We start from the raw sequence: 26145 nt of genomic DNA, 5'->3' as shown, positions 1-26145 counted from the left end.
GGACTTTGGTTCCTTTTTCAGTTAAAAATTATTTTTGAACAGACGACCGTTACTCAGATGTCTGTTTACTCCATTTCCAAATACCAAACAAGTAGGACCCAATACCCAATCAAAAAGGAGCAACCTTTTCATTTGAATTTCAAATTCCAGTAATGTAACGTTGCCAGTAAAAGATTCTGTAACCAAACCCTTATCTTATTCTACTCAGATCTCTGTGTTTCGTCTTCAACAGACATGGGTGAATCCACGTGTCTCATCAATTCTTTATCCTTTGTTTCTACCATGCCCCATGAGTCCAATAACCATGTAAGTCTTGATAAATTATGAGTTCTGATTGTTGAGTACCAAGTGTTTGTTGAAATGCTCCACTGAATTCATTTCAAATGAAACATAATTTAGTGTAATGTTGGACTGTTTTGATTACAACTACCATGAAAGTTTTGATAAATTCAGGGTTTTGATTGTTGATTACCAAGTGTTTGTCGAATTGCTCCAGTGAATTCATTTCAAATTAAACATGTTTTTGTGAAATGTACTGTTTTGATTCCAACTACATAAAAGTTTTGAGAAATTGAGGGTTTTAAATGTTGAGTACCAGGTGTTTGTTGAAATTCTCCAGTGAATCGATTTCAAATGAGACATATTTTCGTGTAAGGTTGGACCGTTATTATTTCAACTACCATGAAAGTTTTGAGAAATTAAGGGTTTTAGTTAGTGAGTACCAAGTGTTTGTAGAAATGCTCCAGTGACCATGTAAGTCTTGACAAATTAAGGATTTTGATTATTGTGTATCAAGTGTTTGTAGAAATGCTCCAGTGAATTGATTGCAAACTAAACATATATTTGTGTAATGTTGGATTGTTTCTTTTTATTTAAGATAATATATCTGGTTAAAGAATGCTAAAAAGTCGCAAAATTTGGTGCTTTTGGGTTGATCGATGACACTTTCTGGTGGTGTTTGGTTCAAATCTTGCAGGGAAACCACGGAAATGCTCTTGGAGATTCTGTGTCCTTCGGGAAGTTCACATCAGAGTCATTATCCTGGGAAAAATGGTCATCTTTTTCTCATAAGCGATACGTCGAAGAAGCCAAGAGTTACGCGCAGCCTGGATCTGTGGCTGAGAAGAAGGCTTTCTTTGAAGCTCATTACAAGAAAGTTGCTGCTCAGAAGGCCGCTGCAGCTGCCGCCGCATTGCTTGAGCAAGAAAAGGCAAAATCTGAAGCTGAAGAAAGAATTCATGGTACAAATTATCGTGCTCACGATTCCAAACCAACAATGCTGTTGAAATCTCATTATTTACCAACAAGGACATCGAACTTACATGCTTCACAAACAACTCTGCACATGAACTATTTGCAACCGGTCGCGTCGAATTTGAAAATGGCCGTCAATGAAGAACGTCAGATCGTATCTCGAGATGCGAGTAATGCAAATGATGCTACGCGTCATATGTCAACTGTCAATCTGGTTGCACCTCAAACCGATAAGACTTTAGTTGTTGCTGAGGATCAACTTTCGGTTTCGGAGGATAGTGGAACATCTCATATGGATAGACCGTTGTTGAAGGTGACACTCCTTTTCATAACCCTCTCTCCAACAAAGTTCAATACCTCCCCCCCCCCCCCCCCACTCACACACACTTCAATTCATGAAACTAGGGCTCCAAACGAACACGAACAATTGTTCGTGTTCGTTTGTTAAGGAAATATATGTGTTCACTAGGCCTGTAAACGAACCGAACGAACACGAACATAGGCATGTTCGTGTTCGTTCATTTAACTTTAACCGAACATGAACACGAACATATAATCGAACACATTTTTTTGTTCGTGTTCGTTTATTAAGAAATCGGGCTTGTTCGTGTTCGTTTATGTTCGTTCGTTTAAAGCCTAAACGAACAGTTCACGAACACAAACAAAAAAAAATAGCTGAACATATTTGAATAAACCTAAACAAACATAAATTAACATGATTGAACAAACATAAACGAACACAAATGAACAAATATAAACAAACACAATTTAACATTAGTGAACACAAACAAACAAGTCTAATATAATACAGTTCATCCGAAAACACATCTGAATTAGGGTTCATAAATACTAAAGTTAAGTAGTTTTTTTAATATAAATATTAATTAAGTGATCAGTTACGATCTAAAAAAAATTCTAAAATTTCATTTTTTATTACTAGAAAACTCAATTACTAATTAATTATATTTATATAAGTAGTTAGAAAACCTATATTTATATAAATATAACTATTTTTGTATTTACTAAAATTTAAATGAACATAAATAAACAAACATAAATGAACGTTCATGAACATAAATAAACGAACATAAACGAGTGTTCACGAACATAAAAGAACGAACACAAGGTGTGTTCATGTTCGTTCATTTAATTAAACGAATACAATTTTTTGTTTGTGTTCATTCGTTTATTAAATAAACGAACATAAACAAACTTCCCGCTGAACAAATTCACGAACAGTTCATGAACGTTCGGTTCGTTTACAGGCCTAGTGTTCACGAACTGTTCATGAACACTTACCGAATGAGACTTTATGTTTCTGTTCGTTCGTTAAAGAAATAAACGCGTTCGTTTGTTAATTTAGGTAACGAACGCAAGCGAATGTTCACAAACACAAATGGAAAAAAATGAACACAAACAAGCTTTCATGAATATTTTATTTGTCAGAATTTTGAAGTATTTAAATAATATATAATAACTAAAAACACTAATGAACACTCGAACACAAACGACCACGTTACCGAACGTTCACGAATATAAATGAACGCATGTGGCCTTTGTTTATGTTCATTCAATTAACTAAATGAACGGAATTTCTTATTCGTGTTAATTCGTTTATTAAATGAACGGACACAAACGAACTTCCTGCAGAACGGTTCATGAACTGTTCGCTGAACGATCGGTTCGTTTGCAGCCCGGCATGAAACTGTGAGTAAAATACATTGTTTGATTCTGTTGCAGTCAAAGTTGAACACAGACCAGGAGGTTTTGCAACCGAAGATCAGGAGGAAACCGGCTACACCGTCTTTCAGGTCACCGTTAATTGGCAAAAAACAGTCGAGATTTCCATCTTCACCAGGAAAATATATGCACCCTCAGAAAGAAAATATAAATATGGTCACTCCAAGAACCAAAAACTCGACTGCAATGGCGTCCAATGATATAAAGAGATCAGCCCCAAGATCTTTGTACACGTTAATGAATTCTGGCTCTGTTAAAGAATCATGCAAAGTAAACTCGATTGATAGTACGAAACCCGCTCCCATTGTTCATTCCACACCCAAACGTTGTGCAACGCCTACAATAACACCTTTAAAGGTATTCGATTATACAGTACTTATGTTGACTCCATTGTAAAACTCATGTGAATATGGTGGTACAGGTTAAAAATGGGGAGAACAAGCAACCTGTGGTAACCCCTTCAGTTAAAAAAAGGTATATAATTAAAAACTTTGACGGTTTCAGTTTTTTAGAACTTTTTTTTTCTCTTAAAGTATTAACCTTTTTGTTTCTTTTTATAAATCTTGAAGGATGGAAACGCCTGTTCATCCCTCGGCGGTTGGAAGCAAAACGCCTGGTCAAAAATGGCAGATATTTTCATCTGTGTATGCCCCTCCCCTCCCCACACACACACTCATTGTGCATTAGAAAAAAAAAAGTTTTTGATATCTTTTTTTGTGTGCCAATAATAGTTCAAAGACGCTGAGTGCTTATAAAAACAAGTTGCAATCGCCAACCGTATCGTCCCCGTTCACCTTGCGAACAGAGGAAAGAGCCGCACGAAGAAAACAGGCAACAATTTATTATATTCATGTCTTTCTTAATGAAACTGCTATTCATTCAATTTCTTGAATCTTATTTCGCATTTCATCGATTTCAGAAGCTTGAAGAGAAATTTAATGAGAAAGCAGCACCGAAAGTGCAGCAGCAAGCAACATTGAAGGTTATACTAATTCCTTTAATTTAACATATGTATGGAGATTGCTGACACTGTTTAATCATGCAATTATGAATTATGTTGCAGGCTAAAGCAGAGACTGAATTCAGAAGATTCCGACAAAGCTTTTGCTTTAAAGCTCGACCGCTACCTAGCTTCTATAACGAAAGAGAAACACCAGAGAGCCCAATCATTAAGGTATGTGCGGAATTGAAAACGAAACATAGCTAGTTAGCGGTGTCAAAACGCTGACATGTATGATCATAATTGTTTATTTTGCATTGCAGACTCCTCGAGCAAATATGAAGTCTTTAACACCAGCAAGAAAACCTGAGTCAACAGTATCACAACCCTCGTTGACCAAAAGGACTTCAAGAAGGCTTTGGAAAACTAATGACATAACTAGTCATCCTCTCTCTTCATTAGCAAGAAGGATAAACCATGAGAACGCATGTCCAAATAATCAACGCTGTATGGCTGCTAGTTGAGATACCGGTCCGGTTTATGTTGTATATTGAAGTACGACTCACAAAATGATCATAACCAGTAGTTTTAGTTTGGCGGCCTTGTTTATATTAGATATTTGGAACATAACAAGATGATCAAAAGCTTGCCATTTTTTTCATTTTGCCTCGTAAGTCCAGTCTATATTAGAAATTTCCGTCACTGACTAAAGTGGTTGTTGGTCTAGTTTATGAATTGAAACATGACATGGTTTTGTAAACTGGGCCAGCTGGTTGGACCGCCAGCTGGTTATGTTTGAACCGGTATGAGCCCATGTATTAATGCTCGAACCACTGCAAAGGTTGTTGACTCAGGTTTTCTTGCTGGTGTACTATAATACATCAATCTTGTAGTTGACTTTACTGATTTTGTGTTTGAGTTTGTAAATATTGTATGTTTGTTAACTTCTTTTATAGTTTAATCTACAAAAAAGGGTGCACAATTTCAATTATATGACAGCTTAAAGTGTCAATCCAACAATTGGAATAAATCCAACAATTATATACACTAACAATTCATGGAAACTTCATTGTATTCTCATACAATTTACCATTTTAGTTCACCAACACCAAACCGTGCACCACATCGATGATTAAAATCCCTAACCCCATGACCTTTACCTGATCGCCAAATGGTACCGGATGTGGGAAATGGATCTCACAACAAAATATAACAAATGACGTTATTCAAGGTTTCTGATCATAATAACACAAGTATTGGCAATGATACAACCATGTTTACCAATTATTTAGCTTATAAAGATGTTCTAACATAATCCCAGAATGAAATAGGGATGACACTCATCATTTCCCTGTAAAATTAAACCAAAATAAAATAAAAAAAGAGAACACTTATGCCTGAAGGCTCTTGATGTTCTGGATTTGCTTCCCGGGGTTCAGCCCCTTAGGGCAGGCACGAGCACAATTCAAGATTGTATGGCAGCGATACAACTTGAATTCATCATTTACAGCATCTAGACGCTCTTTTGTATATTCATCACGACTGTCCATGATCCACCTGATCAAAACAATGAAACGCATGATGCATCAATATAAACAAGATTGTAACAGAAGTTGTATCCTAGGTGATCATAGTCGCCAGGCGCAAAAAAGCGCACGGTCAAAAAAAAAAAAAAAGCAATGATGATAATAATAATAATAAAAATATTTGATAGGCGTAAAAAGTTAATACTAATCCACACATATAGTAAAAAAAAAACTGACATGATTAAAAGAAAGGAACTTAGTTACTGCCTAATTGAAGTGTATAGGGTTCTGAATATAAAAAGAACCGTTCAATTATCAGTAGCTCAATAGATAAGTTTTGTTAGGTTTTTAATCCGCCATTACGACAGTCAATAACATAAGATATTTAATATAAATATTGTCAAAAAAAAAAAAAGGAAAATATAATCAACTTCTAGAAGTGTATGCAATAAGAAAAGGCAGGGACTGCGACAAATGGTGTGAGAGATAAAGAATTAGGGTTAAATAGATAAAAAGAAAAACCTTAAGACAAAAGACTCAGAACAGAAAGCGGAAAAGAAAATCTTTTCAAATTCCAGATATAAAAGAAATCGCCTGACATCACCTTGCGTGCACCTGTTGTGTGCTTTTCAAAGACACCAGCGTCTACCTCAGAGCAACGGCCTCCATTGCCTTGCCTGAGAGCCTAGATGTGTGTCAGCAAAAACTTAATGTCACCTCTCAAAGGTACTTACTTATACACAATTGATCTCGTAACCCACTATCAGGAATTTATATATTGTTAAGAATAGCCAATGCAGAAATCTATAGATAATTCAATAGTTCTTATCCCAGTTAGATGCATGAGCTTTAACCTACTGGATCTTGAGATGCTACTGTTCTTAATTCTTATACAGTTTCCCATGGCACCAAATCATCGCGATCATATTAACACCATTACTAAAATTATTAATTCCCGTTCCTAAAGATCTAAAAACCCATATCATAACTATTGTGATACGGAATGCCACATGAATTTAGCTATTCCTATGAACATGAAACAACTAACTAACACCACTAGCTCACTAACTCAACATTTCAACATCTACGAGATTATAACATCCAAATTGTCAGCTGATCGCTTTACTCTCTATAAGCTAACTCATACATGAGCTATACTGATGAACAAGGCACATATGACCAATTTATTTCATAGACGAATTTCTTTGTGCAGAAGAACAGCCAAAGAATCCTAAGATTTCCCCCTAATCTAAGAGTTCACCTATCTAGCTAAACATCATGATTCTTGATATAAAACAAGCAAGCAAACAAACGTACCCAATCATAGCAAACCTTTCCCATTGAGGCCTACGGCTCTAAAACCTTTTCTAGACATGCAAAATATAGTATCCAGATAACATAGAGTGTGCCTCATGAAATCAAAACTTCAATATCGCCGATAATATCGCAACCGGTATTCTGAACCAATATGTTGCAAAAGGTCGATAACCGATATCTCAACATATCCCACCGATATTGACTGCATAGCTTATCACAAAAAGTGGTGAAAAACTATAGTAGCAACAGATAAAACAACAAGAGACAAGAAGGTAACACAAACCCCCTTTAAGTACCTATGCACTCCTTAAAAAAAATCTATGCGCTAAGCTCACGCTAAAGAAAGAGTCAAAAGTAAGCCTAAGACAACCCAAAGTATAGTAAAAGCTAAAACGCCAAGAAAAACCGAAAACAAATCTATACCTAAAAGTCCATAACCTTAATCAGACGTCTCCACTAACTCCTATCCGGCTATCCCTGATCCATAGTTGTTAACGGTGAATAGCGACAAGGTGCCTATATGTATATTATATCAAAATACCTGGTATATACGCTATTTTACATGTATATTTAACAAAAACCTAAAATCCAGCTATTTTACAGCTATATTTAATTGCTATTTATGTTAAAAAAACAAATAAGAAAAATAAAGGTCGCTACCATCGCTTTCTATCGCTACAAAGGCTATAGCGAGACTAGAACTATACGCTACGCTACGCTATTCACTATAGCGAGCATAGCGATCGCTATTGACAACTATACCATGATCATGTCCTCAGATTCTAAATATAAGGTTTCTAAAATCTAGAAACATCGATCCAAGTCCAGCTTTCCCATATAAAACTATACACAATATAAACAACAAACAAAGCATGATAAGAATTCAAGACAAGCTCAATTACTAAAGAAACAAGTATCTAATTCATAACTTTCAATCAAACTAATCTGGTACTTGCATGCAACATATACATAACACAAGAGTCGAATAAATGAATACCGATTCGCATGAAGAAGCGCAGCAGGGCCAAGATAACTCTCAGGGTTCCACCAATAACTGGGGCAAGAAGTACTACAACAAGAACACAAAATACACTCATACATCCCATCCAGCTTCGCCCGATCCTTCTTACTCTGCAAAACCTCCTTCCCATCCGTTGCAGGACTCTTCCGCTTCAACCACGGCTCAATACTCTTATACTGGTTATAAAAATTCGTCATATCCACAACCAAATCCTTAATCACAAACATATGTGGCAAAGGCGTAATCATTGTGTCATTATTCGCCGGTATCTTCGTCAAACAAGCGAGCCCGTTACACCCGTCAATGTTCATTGCACACGACCCGCAGATCCCCTCACGACAGGACCTGCGGAACGTTAAGGTTGGGTCAACCTCGTTTTTGATTTTGATAAGTGCGTCTAGGACCATTGGACCGCACTCGTTGAGGTTGATTTCGTAGGATTTGAGCTCCGGTTTGGTCGGGCTGTCGGGGTTCCATCTGTAGATTTGAAATGTTTTGAGAGAAGGTGTTGTTTGGGCTACTGGTGTGGATTGGGTGGTTTGGGGCTCCGATGCGTGTGATCGGGAGATGAAGAGTTTTGTTGCGGGTGAAGAGTGAACCCTAGAAAGAGATCGACGGACCAGACTGGTAGCCATTGTTGAGGGTTTGGTTGTTTGATTGATGACGATGAGGATGTTGTTTGTTGTGTTGAGATTTGGGAATTTGGGGAGTGTAATAAGGGTGGTGTTTGAAGGGTAGTTTTGGGATTGAATGGACGAGAAAATTGTGACGGTTGGATGTGATGATGTGTAGAGTGATCAGCCGTTGGTTAGGGTATGGGTAGTGTGGTGTGCTCGTGGAACAATTAGTATCCAATCGACTAGTCGGTAATCACTAATTAGGAATCTTCTATTGGAGTGTGAAGTTAGTAAACCATTATAATTTTGAGTTCTTTTTTTTAATGATAACTTTCATAAAAACTAGCGAGACGTTAGGAAACAACTTGGTGCAAAGAAAACTCAAAGATTTAACCTCTTCCAAAACTCTAACTATGTTCATTATATTCGGACGTAAAAACCAAATCATTTCTGGACCTCCAGATACACCAACATGTTGTGAGTATGATCCCATGAAGCGGCTTACATTTCTTCTTGTCAAGCTGTTGAAATTTGTGCACTGACCACAATCATGAATCGAGAACGCAAAGATAGGAGAGATCCCGCACCAACATGAAACACGATACCAAATCTGAGAGGTAAATCTGCATGCGGTTAGTTGATGCTCGCATGTTGCTTAGTCATTATCGCATAATTTGCATATCTCCGAATCGATTTAGACATTTCTTCTTTTTTTTTCCAGCTCCTTCATTGTAGGTAATTTGTTTAACCCAGCCTTTCACATCATAACGTTAACCTTCTTGGGAAGCCACTGATTCCATTCCATGGATGCATTAAGAGGCATAGTTCACGAGTTAAAGAGGACTTTTTTCATGGATGAGACAGAAAACAAACTTGAAGAGTCTCTCATGTGTTGGTAAAAACACATTGCATTTGTATGAGTTTTGTACATGTTTTCGCAGTTTTAACGCGTTGTTTTGTATCGGTATGTTGTACTTATTGTGCGTCGGGTTTTATAGGTTTGATGGGTGCTAAATGATGGAAAAGGAACATAAATGCGGGAAATTGGGTTGCGCGGGTCAAGCGAGTGGCCAAAAATTAAGTTCTAAAAAAGTAGCTCCCTCATGCCACGCGGGGGAGGAGGGGATATGTTCTGCGACACGCGAAGAGGAAGGAAGTAGTGGGTCCGCAGACGTTGCGCTCTCGCGCCACACGACAGATGATGCGTGATTGAAAACTGATGTTTTATTGTATGTAAAGTTTGTGTTTTTACATAAAATTGAGTTTCGAATTGCCTACTTTGATGTGATTTGTGTTTTTGCAGGTTAACGAAGTTTAAGGAGCATTTCGAAGCTTTACGGGGCACCGGGACGAAAAACGGATCAACCGGACATGTGAAACAACAAAATCAGAAGATACATGTTTTAGAGGGTGAGTTGTCGACGCCCTAGTTGCCTGTCGGCGACGCCCTCCAGAAAGTTGTGTCGGCAGAACTTGTGCGTAGACAGCATGTTAGGGCGTCCGGAGAAAACTGAGGCCAGACAACGCGTCGGCAACTCCCCCTTGGCCCGTGGACGACGCCTTCTCCATATTGTTGACGCTGAAAAGTTGGGTTGATGATGTGTGTAAAATGCAACATATAAATCACATCAATTAAGGCATAAAACTAACCCTTTTTAAGTACTAATGTTGGAAAAAGAGTGTTTTTGTCTTCCTTTTGTATTTTCAGGATGAAATGAGCTCAAAATCACAAAAGAAGCAAAAAGACAACTAATTCTAGCATAAATACAAGAAAAGGAATAAAAGTAGACTGCCCGGATCCTCAACGGCACCTCCCAAGGCAAAGAAGAGAAAACAGAAGACTGAACACGCCCCGTGTCCAGCGAACACGGGGCCGTGCCCAAGAAGCAGCAGAAAAGACAAACCAGTAGAAGCTTCCATTGCCCACCACGGGGCCGTGTCCAGCGGGCACGGGGGCGTGGTGAAAGTACAGCAGGCGCATTAATTGTAATTGCGAATTACAATTAATGAAGAGAGAGAATGTCAGACGGGCACGGGGGCGTGTCCAGCGGACATGGGGCCGTGCCCAGCCTTCTGTTCAGCCTATAAATAGGGGTGCTTGGTTTCATTCCATCTCATCCCTTGGCACACCACCTCTCTCACACTTCACCCACCACCCACCACCACCATAACACCATCATCCACCACCATCATCCATTGTCCATCGTAGAGTGTGTGAGTCGTCTCGGGATCCAAGATTGATCGTAAGAGTTCTTGACAATCAAGGCCATGTTTGCCTAATTCTCTTACATCACTTGGTGAAGACAAGTGTTTAGTATAATACTTTTTATTTTTAATCTTTTGCACTTTTTATTTGGTTTTGTATTAATGACTTTAATAACTAGTTACTTATGTTGAAGGTGATCTTTCCTTATCGTTTGTCCGTGGTGTCTTGGCATTATTTTACTGTCTATATAAAATAAAAGATTTTCACCATTCATATCTCCACGGTCTATATGGAGGTATGTTGGCTACCTGGTCGGGGGTTAAGGGAACGGTTTGGTAAGGGTCTTGCCCTTGTTCAGCGTTTAGAGGTCCTGCTTGGGACCTGGGTCAAATTTAGTAGGATCTCCTTCAATGCCCATAGGTATTGGATGGCGGGGATCCAAACTCTTTGACCCCCTCATAAGTTAACTACTATTAATACTATAACCCGACTATTTAGGACTTTATCCCTGCTGACTCAGACTACTTAGCCGAGGGTAACGTCACCGCCGAAAGCGGGGCCTACCATAATTTGCATTAATAACTTAATTCATTATCTTTCAATAATCCGACCCTTTAGGATTGTATCCTTGCTGATTCAAACTACTGGGTTGAGGGTAACGTCGCCTTCAAAAGAGGGGCCTACTACAATAACTAAGATAATCTCTTAAACAAGTGCAAAAGTGCGAAAATAATCAAAGGTTATACTAACACACGTGTCGGATCCAAGTGATTCATCTTGTCTATCTGTTTTTATTTTATTTTATTTTTCAGCATTTAGTTAGTTTTTATTTTTCTTAGTTTAAAACATTTTTTCTCACTTTTTGATTTGATTAGACGTTGAGGATAAACCGGTATTAAAAGCTCTTGTGTCCTTGGACGACCTCAGTATCTTACCAACACTATACTACGTCCACGATGGGTGCACTTGTCCATATGTGTGTTTAGTGTTAGTGAATATCGTGTTTTATAAATTTAAAACTTGGCTAAAAGTGTAAAAAAGGCTTAAATATATATCTAAAAATATAACACACTTCACGCACATCAAGTTTTTTGGCGCCGCTGCCGGGGACACAAGGATTTTAAGAAAGTTAGGAATCAATGGCCTAATCATATTTTTATTTTTTTCTTTAATTTTTAGGATTTTTCGTAGATTTTCAGCTTCTGCAGAGCTCAGCACGGGGCCGTGCCTGGTCGGACACGGGCCGTGCCCAGCATCGTTACTGGCAGTTTTTGTTTTCCAAGTTACAGAAGGCTGACCACGGGGCCGTGCCGGTGCAACACGGGGCCGTGTCTAACTTCCAGTAACTGGGATCTGGAAAACAATCACTGAAATTCCGACCACGGGCCGTGTTCGCTCAACACGGGGCCGTGGTGAACCTTCTGACCAACATTCTTTTCTGTTTTTATTTCAGGACTTGGAACCCGACGCCAACCTCACGTAGTGTATGAGCTCCAGTTCCAATAAAGACATAAAAGAACCACTAGAAGAACCCGAACGCTTTCTCAGAAAAAGGTTAAAAGCCAAAAACCAAGAGAAGGTTTCGGGTGATCCACCTCCAATGGCGGAGCAACGTACCCTTATGGATTATCTACGACCCACCGTAGGTAATCTAGGCGCCGCTATCAATGCTCCGAATGTCGAAGCCAATAACTTCGAACTTCGGCCACATTTGATACAAATGCTCCAAAACTCCGCAACCTTCCACGGGCTTGCGGACGAGGATCCCCATCTACATATAACTAATTTCTTGGAAATATGTGATACCTTTCGGATCAATGGAGCATCAAACGACGCCATCCGCCTCCGTATGTTTCCCTTCTCACTAAAAGACCGAGCGAAAGCTTGGGTCAACGCCCTCCCAGCTGGATCGGTAAACACCTGGGATGAACTAGCCCAAAAATTTCTATATAAGTATTTCCCTCCTGCTAAAACTGCTAAGTTAATGGCTGAAATTAATACATATTCACAAGAGGACGGGGAATCCTTATATGAAACTTGGGAAAGGTTCAAGGAGCTATTACGCAAGTGTCCCCATCACGGCCTCGCAATATGGCAACAAGTATCCACTTTCTATAATGGATTGTTGCCACACACTAGGCAGACACTTGATTCTAGCTCCGGGGGACTTTTAGGTAATCGACGCCCACACGAAATATATAATCAAATTGAGGAAATTGCTCAAACCAATTTTCAATGGCACACCCCCCGGGGAAATAAGTCTATCGCCCCGGGCGCCCATAAGGTCGATGAAAGCACTTCTTTACAAGCCCAAATCGAGGCCCTTTCTTCAAAGATAAAAAAAATGGAAATGACAAAAACAGTCTCGGTTATGGCTTGTGAAGGGTGTGGTGGGTCACATGAAAATTGGAGTTGCATGAAAGAAACAGACGATCAACAAGAAATTGTAAACTACATTGATAATAGACCTAGGCCGTCGGGTCCCCCAACGGGAACTTACAACCAAGGATGGCGAAACCACCCAAACCTTGGTTGGAGGGAACCCGGTAATAGTAGTAACCAACAAACCCAACGAACAAACTTTCAGCAACCAAGAAATGAGTCACAAAATTTCACTCAACAAAGTGGACGAGAAAGGCTCGAAGATACGATATCTCGCCTCGTCTCCGACACTGATAAGAAAAACTCGGAAAGATTTCTACAATTAGAATCAAATTTTAGAAATCAACAAGCTAGTATTCAAAACATAGAAAAACAATTAAATCAAATAGCTCAAAATTTTTCCGAGAGACCGCAAGGCGCATTACCTAGCAATACCGAAACAAACCCAAAAGCACAAGTTCACCTCATCACACTACGGAACCGCACCGTAGGGCCTGCAGAAGTGCTGCCACCAACGGAGGAAACAGTACCCACACCTCTGCAGGAAAAGGACTCCCCTCCGTCACCAGAGCCTACTAAGGCTCCTCGAGTTCCATACCCCGATAGGTTAATTCGTCAAAAGACCAATGAGCAATTCGCCAAGTTCGAAAGTCTGTTAAAACAATTGCATGTCAATATTCCTTTTATCGAAGTCCTAACTCAAATGCCCAAGTACTCTAAATTCATGAGGGACTTCCTTACACATAAAAAGAAAATTGAAAACTTGCAATTAGTCAATTTAGGCGAAGAATGTTCTGCCCTTGTACTCAATAAACTTCCCCAAAAGAAAATCGATCCCGGAAGCTTCACGATTCCTTGCTCAATAGGGGAATCACCCGTTCGTAATGCCTTAGCCGACCTTGGGGCTAGCATTAACCTCATGCCCTCATCAATGTTCAAAAGACTCGGCTTAGGAACCACAAGCCCTACAAAAATGAGCATACAATTAGCCGATCGATCCGTCAAATTCCCACAAGGTGTCATCGAGAATGTCTTGGTAAAGGTAAGCAGATTCGTTTATCCAGCTGACTTTGTCATACTCGATATGGAGGAAGACACCGAGGTCCCCCTTATACTAGGGAGACCCTTCCTTGCCACCGCCCAAGCAGTGGTGGATATGAATGATGGGACACTCACCTTGAGGTACGGGGATGATGAAGTGAAGTTCGGGGTTGGGAAGAGAATAGAGGACGACGACCCGGTCAATTACATGAAGGTTACTGATTCAAGCTTGGATGCTGCTCTCCGACGGTGTAACATGGGACGCCAGACATCCCACTCAGAAAACATATAACCTCGCATTAGGTCTAGCCAAGGACCCTTATAAACGTGGCGCACCACGGAGGCATTCCGCGGAACTATCCTTAGTTTAGTTTAATCATTTAGTTTTATTTTGCAGAATAAAACACACTCATGGTGGTAATGGATGAAAAAGGGGAACGAGAAAAATGGACCCATGCACAAAGAATAGAGCAACCCGACACAAATCTCCATCACAGAAGGCTCAACACGGGCCGTGCCCAACCAACACGACCCCGTGCTGAGCCACCTGCAGAAAAACACCCAGTTCAGGTAACTGGACACGGGCCGTGTTCAGCGGGCACGCCCCCGTGTCCAGGCTTCTGTTTTAATTCTTTAATTTTTGTTACTGGCACCTGACCACGGGGCCGTGCCCGGTCACCACGGGGCCGTGTCCAGGATGCCAGTAACATAAATCTTTGCTTTTTAACCTACTTTTACACATTATAATCAACCAAAAACCTTATTTTTGGACACATTGAGGACAATGTGTAATTTAAGTGTGGGGGGGATGCTAAAACCTTGAATTTTGCAAATCCTAAATACAAGCCTTACACAAAACTCTATTGGAACCGCTAAACACCCCAAATTTTTTCAAAAACTTTTCATTTTTTTTATCATTTACTTGTCTTAGTTTAAGTTGGGAATAACAAGTTCTAAAAAGGTTATATTTTTACAAATTTACAACCGATAGCGTCGTGATAACAAAGAACCAACATAAGAAAATTACGAAACGGCATAACAAGTCTAGTTAAAAATTCGATTATATATACTTGATCACATTAAAAACCCATTCCCACAAAAGTGAGCTTTGAGCCTTTATTGAGCATAAAAATATACATATTTAGACTAAATGCTCATTTTTCGTTTCTTGTGTGAATAGCCGCTTGGTTCTTACAACTCTAGAACTTGCCACGACGATACATTCTCGGTCCTTACCAACTTAAAACCCAAGTAAGTAAGTGATGGAGGCATTAGGACTAACCATATTTTTCTTTCTAAACCATTATTTTTCATTTTTTTTACCACCTACCCAAAATCCCCCTAGATAGCCCCTTTGAGCCTAAACCTTTCATTTCATTACCCCAAAACCCTTTTTACCCACCAAAAACCCTTTTTATTTTTCACCCTTTATTTTAGTAACAAGCTCGGTTTTTCGTAAACTCGCCTTTTTATGTGAAAAAAAAACAATGATGAAGTCAAAAACAAACAAAAGCTATATAAAAGCTTGTTTGGAGAAATACTTCAAAATAAAAAGTCACTAAAAACAAGGTATGTCACGAAAACCGACGCTTTTTACGATTTTCGCCCTTTTTTCTAACTAACCCAACCAACCACCTTTAACCCAAGCCTAACCCTTCACCCCAAAAGTCCTCTTGATATTTACAAAGGTAAAAAGTTAAAAAGGAGGATGATTGATTGCTTGGCAAGCCTATGGAAGGCGTAAGTTCCATGCCGCTCTCGAGTGATTCACTAAAAATTACACCTTCGGCCGAGTGTTGAGTGATCCCCCGCGAGGTATGTGAACTTGTATATAAATGGAATTTTAATAAGGCATGCTATGCCCAAATAAGTAATTTATCTTATGAAACGTTCAAAATAAATCATAACGAATAGGATTGTAAATAAATAAAAATAAAACTTACAAAGACCTTGGATTCCCGACACTCTAGGACAAGCTAAAAACTTTCTCTTCTACCTATTCCATTTGGGAGTGTAAGCCACATTTAAAAGAGTTTTGCTTGAGGACAAGCAAAAGTTCAAGTGTGGGGGTATTTGATGTGTGTAAAATGCAACATATAAATCACATCAATTAAGGCATAAAACTAACCCTTTTTAAGTACTAATGTTGGAAAAACAGTGTTTTTGTCTTCCTTTTGTATTTTCAGGATGAAATGAGCTCAAAATCACAAAAGAAGCAAAAAGACAACTAATTCTAGCATAAATACAAGAAAAGGAATAAAAGTAGACTGCCCGGATCCTCAACGGCACCTCCCAAGGCAAAGAAGAGAAAACAGAAGACTGAACACGCCCCGTGTCCAGCGAACACGGGGCCGTGCCCAAGAAGCAGCAGAAAAGACAAACCAGTAGAAGCTTCCATTGCCCACCACGGGGCCGTGTCCAGCGGGCACGGGGGCGTGGTGAAAGTACAGCAGGCGCATTAATTGTAATTGCGAATTACAAATAATGAAGAGAGAGAATGTTAGACGGGCACGGGGGCGTGTCCAGCGGACACGGGGCCGTGCTCAGCCTTCTGTTCAGCCTATAAATAGGGGTGCTTGGTTTCATTCCATCTCATCCCTTGGCACACCACCTCTCTCACACTTCACCCACCACCCACCACCACCATAACACCATCATCCACCACCATCATCCATTGTCCATCGTAGAGTGTGTGAGTCGTCTCGGGATCCAAGATTGATCGTAAGAGTTCTTGACAATCAAGGCCATGTTTGCCTAAGTCTCTTACATCACTTGGTGAAGACAAGTGTTTAGTATAATACTTTTTATTTTTAATCTTTTGCTTTTTTTATTTGGTTTTGTATTAATGACTTTAATAACTAGTTACTTATGTTGAAGGTGATCTTTCCTTATCGTTTGTCCGTGGTGTCTTGGCATTATTTTACTGTCTATATAAAATAAAAGATTTTCACCATTCATATCTCCACGGTCTATATGGAGGTATGTTGGCTACCTGGTCGGGGGTTAAGGGAACGGTTTGGTAAGGGTCTTGCCCTTGTTCAGCGTTTAGAGGTCCTGCTTGGGCCCTGGGTCAAATTTAGTAGGATCTCCTTCAATGCCCATAGGTATTGGATGGCGGGGATCCAAACTCTTTGACCCCCTCATAAGTTAACTACTATTAATACTATAACTCGGCTATTTAGGACTGTATCCCTGCTGACTCAGACTACTTAGCCGAGGGTAACGTCACCGCCGAAAGCGGGGCCTACCACAATTTGCATTAATAACTTAATTCATTATCTTTCAATAATCCGACCCTTTAGGATTGTATCCTTGCTGATTCAAACTACTGGGTTGAGGGTAACGTCGCCTTCAAAAGATGGGCCTACTACAATAACTAAAATAATCTCTTAAACAAGTGCAAAAGTGCGAAAATAATCAAAGGTTATACTAACACACGTGTCGGATCCAAGTGATTCATCTTGTCTATCTGTTTTTATTTTATTTTATTTTTCAGCATTTAGTTAGTTTTTATTTTTCTTAGTTTAAAACATTTTTTCTCACTTTTTGATTTGATTAGACGTTGAGGATAAACCGGTATTAAAAGCTCTTGTGTCCTTGGACGACCTCGGTATCTTACCAACACTATACTACGTCCACGATGGGTGCACTTGCCCATATGTGTGTTTAGTGTTAGTGAATATCGTGTTTTATAAATTTAAAACTTGGCTAAAAGTGTAAAAAGGGCTTAAATATATATCTAAAAATATAACACACTTCACGCACATCAGTTGACTTATTTTTGACGGAAAATTGAATGGGGTTAAGAGGAGTTACGGGATTTCAAAGCTAATATCACATCTTGGAGCCATCTATCATCATCACATTCACCTCTAACCTTCTTCTAACCCCTATCCCATCCTCTATCATCTCTAACCCTAATTCATTACATCATTATCATCCACCATCATCTTCATCGGTGTTCGTGTTCGTCATCTAGTATTCATGAAGCATCAACCATGAGCGACTAGTCTCTCCGGGTTTCACCCCGGTGTAGATTTTTATAAGATTTTCTAGGATTTATACATTTGTATTTGATTTGATTTCATGACAAGTTGTTTAGTATTTGAAACCTTTGATAATTGTCTTGCATTTTTTCGAATTTGTGTAAATTGTCGAGTGATGATAAAATTTGACTTTGCGAAATGGTTATGTGCAATTATGTCTTATCGTAGGTTAGGATTTGCATGTTCTTGGTAAAGAAGTGCACTGCGGTCCGTTGTCTATGACGTTGATAGCTTTTGGCACCTAAGCCACGTGACACTAAATTCGTTAATCACTATATACAACTGAATCAAGTTAAAACGTGTAGGAATCCTATGTTTTGCAATTATCGAACCGAGTGTGATCCTTGTTCCCAATTCTTGTTTTCAATTAAGTAATCAAGTTTTTGTAATAGTTAACGTAATCAGTTTTTTTATGGTTAATAGTAACTTGTCGGTTTACTCTGACACCTTTTTCAACCAAACAAACAAAGAAAATTAGCAAGCTTCATAAAATAGTATGGACGACATAATAATGGCGTTTGTCCGAGTTAATAAACGTGGTACCTACGTGACGACCTTTAATGAACTTAGACATAAGTTTCCGAAGGTCTTAAATGCATGTTTCCTAAACTCTCAGAGTTTTGTGTATTGTATGTAATTGTTTTTGTGTACCATGTGTATAACACCACTTTAGCGTATGTTTGAAATCAAAATTTTGACTGTTCGTTTTTCGGAAACGGTTGGAGACCATATTCGAGTACTATGCGTTCTGTATACATTCAGGTTTTAATATTCTAAGTTCCCAGAGGAAAGTGAGGTTAGAGCCTAGGTATCTCTACAGAAACCTAATTCGCTGTAACCTATAGCTCTGATACCAATCTGTCACACCCCGAATATCAGAGCATTGGCTTGACTGGACTGGTATCTTCATTGCACAGCGGAAGCAATTAAAGCTAAGACTTCTAGAAAATGAACGCCCACTAAGTACTCGACTCTTCATGGTTCTCCTATTTCAACCGTGCCATAATTTCTGAGATGCAACCTGAGAAAGAAACATGCGAAAAATCAACATAAAGTTGAGCGAATTCATAGTTTGTTTGTAAAAGATTTGAAGTAAATCTTTTTGAATAACCGGTTTTTGAAGTATTGTTGAGAAAACGAATTTAAATCATTTTCTTGTCATGTTGTATGGAAACTTTGTATGAAAACATGGTATGTATCTTGTATAAATCAAGTATTCTTGTATAAATCATGTATTCTTGTATAAATCATGTATCCTTGTATAAATCAAGTATTCCTGTATAAATCATGTATCCTTGTATAAATCAAGTATTCCTGTATAAATCATGTATCCTTGTATAAATCAAGTATTCCTGTATAAATCATGTATTCTTGTATAAATAATGTATCCTTGTATAAATCGAGTATTCCTGTATAAATCATGTATCCTTGTATAAATCAAGTATTCCTGTATAAATCATGTATTCTTGTATAAATCAAGTATTCTTGTATAAATCACGTATTCTTGTATGTATCAGGGTTGTTAATGGGTTGCAAGGCCATTAACATGTGACACGACATAGGAAGCAACCAAACCTTAGGCATTTTTCTAGTTGGCATATTCTGAGACACAAAAGCACTGCTTGGTACTCATTCTCACCAAGAGTGTGGCTGCCCGAAACCCGTTAGATCTAACCTTTTGTTCTGCGGTCTAGGTATATTGTTGATTAATGGTGCTTATGGTACCCTATTCGTGACACGATTTCTCGTATCATTTGTCGTATCAATTCTTGTATCATTTCTCGTATCATTTCTCAATTCTTGTATTCATCATACCATTTGTAAACATTATAACATTTGTATCTTGTAAACTCTTGTATTTGTATTTTCCCGTAGTTTAGAAAACTAGAACTCGTGTGCACGCATACTTCGAAAAATATGCTTGTTTGAAAAACCGGTATAAAACATAAGCTTTTCGTAAACCATTTGTGTCAGTTAAAACTTGCTTGTAAAATGGTTTAGAAATATGAAAGTCTTGTATGCTTTGCAAAAAGTGCATGTCTTTCCACCCCGAAAACATTTAGAAAAATGTAAAATCGTAAAAAGGTGGGGTTATGAACTCACCTGAATATTCCTGTGCAAAGCTAGCTATATACGACTTCGTGATGTCGTTTCCAAGACGAGACTCGCTAGCGTGCATTCTACAATATTCCTAACACGGAATATCTTATAAGTTTCTAAATAAAAGTGGTAACTAAACTACGTGTCACCGAGCTCTACCGAATCGTTAGCCGAACGATTCGACGGTAAGTTGTTAACTTAATAAAAATGAATAAGTTATACTTGTTAAGTTTTGTCTATTGTCGGTGATAACTAATAAGTCTTGAAAAGACTTAATTCTCGAGAGATTTAAAATAATATAAATATAAATATATTATTAAAAGCGCGCTAGTCGTCTCGATATGTCGTACGTGTATGTATTGAGTAATCGTATGAAAATAATAACAAACTCGTATTATTTGTTGTGTCTCGTATGATAAGTATCAAAATATATGTATATGCCGTTTAGGCGCTTGAACTAAATATAAAAGCTTCTATTTATTTAATAGAGTTTTCGTGTTGAGGTCGTTTAAAATAAATATAACAGTTATATTTATTTTATAAAAGAATACGAGTTGTTTGGCGTTTGAAATAAATATATAAAATATATTTATTTTATAAAAGAATTCGCATTGTATGGTATTTGAAATAAATATGTAACTATATTTATTTTATAAAATGAATACGAGTTGTTTGATATACATATAAACTATATTTATTTTTTTTAATAAAAGAATCGTCGTTTTCGTATGTGATAAAGCGTCGTCGAAAGAAATTTTATGTTTATATTTGCTTTTATAAAGATTATTTCGATCCGATAGCTTTATGTTATAATAAAACGCATTTTGTTTTTACGGATTTTCTCAAAAAACGGGCAGAGTTTTCTCTGTTTTTGGACGGACCCGACAACTAAAGTGTCGTTATATTTTCAAAATTCAACAAAGATTCAAACAATATATCAGATTCGCCAATTATTTCATAATACGTAAACTATAATCATGTCGGTTCGAGCTCGTTATCACGCAATATTAAAATTATAGAAATAACATAATTATTTATCGCACCAAGACTTTACCAAATTCTCGTGTCGAAAAACTGAGTTGACCGAGTCAACTGAGTTGACTGGCTCCGTTGACTGAGTTGACTCGTCGGGTTCACCAGGTTTGACCGAGTTGACTCGCTGAGTTGACCGAGTCAACCGGGTTAACGGAGTTAACTGAGTTAACCGGGTTTGACCCGAGTTGATCAAACCGAACTGTCGACAAGGTTGACTGCCTTTGACCTTCGTTGACTAAACCCGAACCGAGACTGACCTGAGCCGACCCGAACAAAACTCGAACCAAACACCCGGGTTCATACCAAAATCTGAGATGAAAATAAATGGAACCCGAACCAAAACTCAGCCGAAACAACCACATAAAGCTCGAACCTGATGCACCGAATCTGAACCGGAGATCACCTCTGCTGAACTAAGCTTGACCATCATCATCATCATCAATATCAATTTTCAGAGACGGGAGATGAAAGAGATGGGTTTTTACCGGAAAACTTGTCGGATAAAGGCAAGAACCGCTGGACCAAAACGCCGACCGCCGGACCGAGACACAAACCACCGGTCCGAGTCTCCGACCGCCGGTTCTCTCTCTCTCTCGTTCTATCTCTGGTCGCCGCCGCTGGGGTTCATCGGAAGGGGGGGGGCTGTCGAGGGGGGGGGTACCGCTGAACATACTCACCGTCGCCGCCACTCACGGCGGCGCGTCTTCTTCTGTTGCGGACATCGGTACCGAGATGGGGGGAGGGTAGAGGTGAAGAGGGAGGAGAGTGGTCGTGTCGTAGGCGTCGGAGGAACAGCGCCGACCGGCCGGAATTCCACTCCGACCGTCGGACCAAGCAGACAAGAGTGAAGGGGGTGCCCGGGTATTGTTTGTGAAGGAGATGGACCGACTCTGCACATATGAAAAATAAGGGGTGTAGACTCTTTTATAATAGAGATTTGTTAATGGGCTTTGGGCTTGGGCCCAAGGCCCACAAGCCCAAAGCTCGCGTTTTAAGTGGTCCGCAATCCGTTCCTGAATCCCGCTTTTGAGCCCGATCTTCATGGAACATCGTATAGTAAAGTTTTAGGGTCAAAAATACTTAAAATCATGTCTTTTATTGTCGTTAGGCGTGTACGCTTGTTAGTTACGCTAAAAACGCGTAAATTACATAGGTCGTCGTTTCTGAACCGTTTTTCAATCCGGCTTCGACTACGGTTAATAATATTTAATTACAAAGTTAATTATATCGTAAAAATTCAGTTCTGAAGGTGACACGCGTCTCCGTTGCTTCTGTTTCGTCGTTGATTGTCGATGCGTTACTGTTTTCGCGTTTTTCGTTCGCGTTAGCGGTTTGTGTTGTTTGAAAGCATAATAGTTTCGAAATACAAAATCCATAAGCATATGTCATATGTATAAACTTCGTAGTCGATGGCGTTGCCAGTATTTTGTACGGTGTCAGCTCGTTATCGTTTATCATCCAACGATTTCTCCGGATATTGTCATACACGCGCTGTAAAGTCGATTAGGCGTTCCTAGACACTCCAAAAGGCCTGATTAAGTTAATTTGCATCTTAAACACTATTTATTATCGTGTTAATCGTCTGTTAGTCACGTAATTAGGAGCCGTAAATCACCGGCTGTCACACAGAAATTGTGTTGTTTTGACCTAAATTGCTTTTCAGCCTCCTCATTCAGTTTCTAAGCTGTTTTTACGAATCCAGAGCAAGGAAAAGGCGGTTTCAAGCATTCTTTCACCAAATTCTTCTCGTTTCTTGATGTTTAATCATTCGGAATCAAGATCTGAAGCTGTGATGATGAATATGCACGGCGAAAACCCTTGTGACTTCCCTTGGATGTATGGTTACTAGGTTTTGCACAATTAACTTGTTTTTCTGATTTTTGTAACCGATACATCTTGATCACTTGTGTTGATTTCGGTAAACGCTATTTACATTTAAACTATTTGTCTTTTATCAAGCTTATTGGAGATTTTTTGCATCGTTAGCGAGTTGGTAATTCGGTGGCTAGTTGGTATATCTTAACGGATTGTTAGGTTGTACGGTTAGTATTAAAAACTGTCCCTAATCGTTTATCAAATTCATTAATCCCAAGGCCATGTCTATATAGTGTTTGAATCAGTAAACAATTTTTTTGTGTAACTTATAATCGGGATTCCGGATGGGGGTTACTTATTCTCAATCTGATAACACTTCTCAAACAATTTGCGTGTTCTTTTAATTAATCAAACAAACCCCCAATCTAGTCAATAGTAGTTGATTAGTTAAATCACTAAACACTGACCACAAATTCCCTACGGATACGACCTTACTTACAGGTACTCGTATTGGTATTTAAGTGAAAATACTTGTTTTTAGTAGCCCACGACAGCTACATCAAAATGGTGCCGTTGTCGGGGAATTCTTGCGCTTAGTGTTAGTTTAGAGTAGTTGTTTTTGTTTGTGTTATAAAAAACTAATAAAATCCAAATATATTTCTTTTTGTTTGTTTCTTATTTAGTTTAGTACTACATGCAGTTTCTTGTCTTCTTGTGTGCAGGTGATCTCTTCGTTGCATGCATACCATGTTTCAAGAAGGTCATCACCGCTTCTTTTTTATCTAGAGAGTGAAATAAATAACTATCGAACAAACTCGTGTTTTCTTCGCTCAGCAATGAAAGTAAAATCACAATCATCAAGTATAAATCCACAAGATAACAAAGAAAACCCAAACCAACTGCCACCACAACAAAACCCACTACTTGGCATGCCACTTCCACCTTTCCAAAATAAACCAAACCAGCAACAATAACCAAATCAACAACATCAACCACCACCACAACAACAAAACTTAAATGTCTGAAAAGCACCACCTCAACAAGGTGGGTTCCAAGTGATCGGTGGGGCATTAGAATACCCACGCATGGAGTATCCTCTAGAAAACTAACCACCATAGCCCAATCAATTGCGGGCTGCTCAAAGAGCCAACTGAGAGCCATACTCGCACCGTGCAGGTAATTTGTTCGACCAAGGAAACAACAGGGTTTAGGGATGAAAATTGGGATGATGGCAGATACGTTGATGGGTATGGTGATGATGAAGACTGGTTGATAATGATGGATATATAGGGAATCAAAGAGGTCAGTTTGATCAGCCAGGGCACATAAATTAACAAGGATTTCATCTGAATAATCAACATGGAGGAAATGGGTACCAAACTCCACCACGAGCAAACTTGGCACCGGTTATGCATCCTCACAAGCAAAAGGGTCCCAGATTTCCTGATCCACACATTAGGGGAGTAGAGAGCCATTTTTGACCTCAGATAACAGCACATTCCTCTCCCATAGTTATGCCGGTAGTTAGAGCATTCACAAGTATGACCCTAAACATATGTGAGTGAGTTTAGTTATATTATAAGGAATGATTGTTAGTGTTTTTTGAGTGGTTATGAGTGGAGGAGAGAAAAAAATATATGGGAATATTACTATTCATCTATAAATATATGGAAAAAATCTAGAGAGAGAAAACCTTATAAGTTTTACTAATATTTTTAGAAATGGTTGTGAGTGGGGGAGAGTGAAAATGTAATGATAAATGTATAATAATATTATTTAATTGAAAAGGAAAGAGAAAAAGTAGTTGTTTTTAGTGTAAATATATGGATATGGATAAGAATTCATTGTGAATGCTCTTATCGGGGATCGATCATTTGAGGCCAAACCTCATATTCCGAACATGTTACCTAGTTTTCACGGGAAAGGTAGCGAGGAGTCGTATGCACACATTGCGGATTTCGAGGAAGTGTGTGGCATGATTGGTGGTCATGGGTTCACACCAAGTCAGGTGAAATTGGTGTTCTTTTAGTTTTCATTAAAGGATGTTACACATGATTGGTTCATATCTTTGTCATATGCTAGCTTACATAACTGGGAGGAGTTGCAACAACAATTTTTTGAAGAAGATTACACTCCTCAAAGAACAGGTGCAACTCGGGCAGCCATCAGAGAGTTCCAACAGTTACCTGGTGAGTTGTTCTACGAAGCTTGGAAGAGGTTCAACCAGTTGATACGAAATTGTCCTCATCAGGGCATTCAACGATGCGAGTTGAACACTGCTTTCCATGATGGGATATCTAACGATGACAGAAGAGACATCAATGATACAACGGGGGGTACTTTTCTTAGAAATCATGTTGATGTTGATTGGGATTACTTAAAGATTGTAGCTGTTGATTCAAAGAGATAGGCACAATCGGATAAAAAGAAGAAACACGCAGTGATGACACCAATGAATGAGTAGCTCAGCTGGAGCGGGAGAAAGAGGCGTTGGAGCGCCAATTGGCAAGTTTTAAAGGTCTTGGAGGACGAGATACTTTACATGCAGCTCAGACTTTCCCGGTTGGTGACTCATGTAGGGAACTGAGCCATTCGTTGGAAGATTGTCCAGGCCAGTTTGGTGAAGCTAAAAAAGAGGTCAATCTGGTGTGTATGGCGACCAAAAGAAATATGATATGGATTCGAATACATATCATCCAGGTTTGCGTAATTACCCAAATTTTCGATATGGCAGCACTACTAACTAATCTAATCCAAACTCTCAGGTACCAAATCAGGAAAGTCAACCATATCAAAATAGGCAGTCTGGTTACAATAACTAGAACTACAACTAGGGTGCTTACAACAGGGGCAATTAAAGCACTATCAACAAAGTTTGGATCAAGGAAGAGCCAGCAATTATAATGAAGGATCTAATAATAAAATGATGGAAATTCTAAAGCAAATCCGGAAAGATCAAGAATTGTAGTCTAAGCTTAGATGCTACACATTTAAATCGAAGAGCCAATTGAATTGCGACACATAGGTTTAAATCTAAGCTTAGCACTACAGTACCATGGGTTTCCGTGTAGCATCTAAGCCCAGACATATGGCCAATTTTGCTTT

General features: G+C 38.9%; 2 protein-coding genes and 1 non-coding gene across 3 annotated transcripts; 1 reads left to right on the top strand and 2 right to left on the bottom strand.

Moving 5' to 3' along the window:
• On the top strand, window positions 1-4793 carry LOC110912245 (protein WVD2-like 7). Its single transcript, XM_022156921.2, has 9 exons — window positions 1-306; window positions 977-1567; window positions 2995-3351; window positions 3416-3468; window positions 3564-3638; window positions 3726-3825; window positions 3914-3976; window positions 4058-4168; window positions 4258-4793. Exons 1-9 carry the CDS (start codon window positions 235-237, stop codon window positions 4456-4458), a joined length of 1623 nt encoding a protein of 540 aa, XP_022012613.1. The 5' UTR covers window positions 1-234; the 3' UTR covers window positions 4459-4793.
• Window positions 4794-5131: 338 nt separating this feature from the next.
• LOC110912246 (succinate dehydrogenase [ubiquinone] iron-sulfur subunit 2, mitochondrial) lies at window positions 5132-8493 on the bottom strand. Its single transcript, XM_022156923.2, has 2 exons — window positions 7775-8493; window positions 5132-5491 (listed from the first exon to the last, which is right to left on the bottom strand). Exons 1-2 carry the CDS (start codon window positions 8431-8433, stop codon window positions 5326-5328), a joined length of 825 nt encoding a protein of 274 aa, XP_022012615.1. The 5' UTR covers window positions 8434-8493; the 3' UTR covers window positions 5132-5325.
• A 4106-nt stretch (window positions 8494-12599) lies between these two features.
• Window positions 12600-12706, bottom strand: LOC118487805. The gene has a single exon (XR_004882748.1). It is a non-coding gene; the product is annotated as a small nucleolar RNA R71 (small nucleolar RNA).
• Between the last annotated feature and the right edge of the window lie 13439 nt (window positions 12707-26145).

This window comes from Helianthus annuus, chromosome 15 (genome assembly GCF_002127325.2).
Source record: "Helianthus annuus cultivar XRQ/B chromosome 15, HanXRQr2.0-SUNRISE, whole genome shotgun sequence".
Classification (NCBI taxonomy): Eukaryota; Viridiplantae; Streptophyta; class Magnoliopsida; order Asterales; family Asteraceae; genus Helianthus; species Helianthus annuus.
The sequence above is the reverse complement of the archived record's forward strand: the minus strand, read 5'-3'. Positions and strand labels throughout refer to the sequence as shown.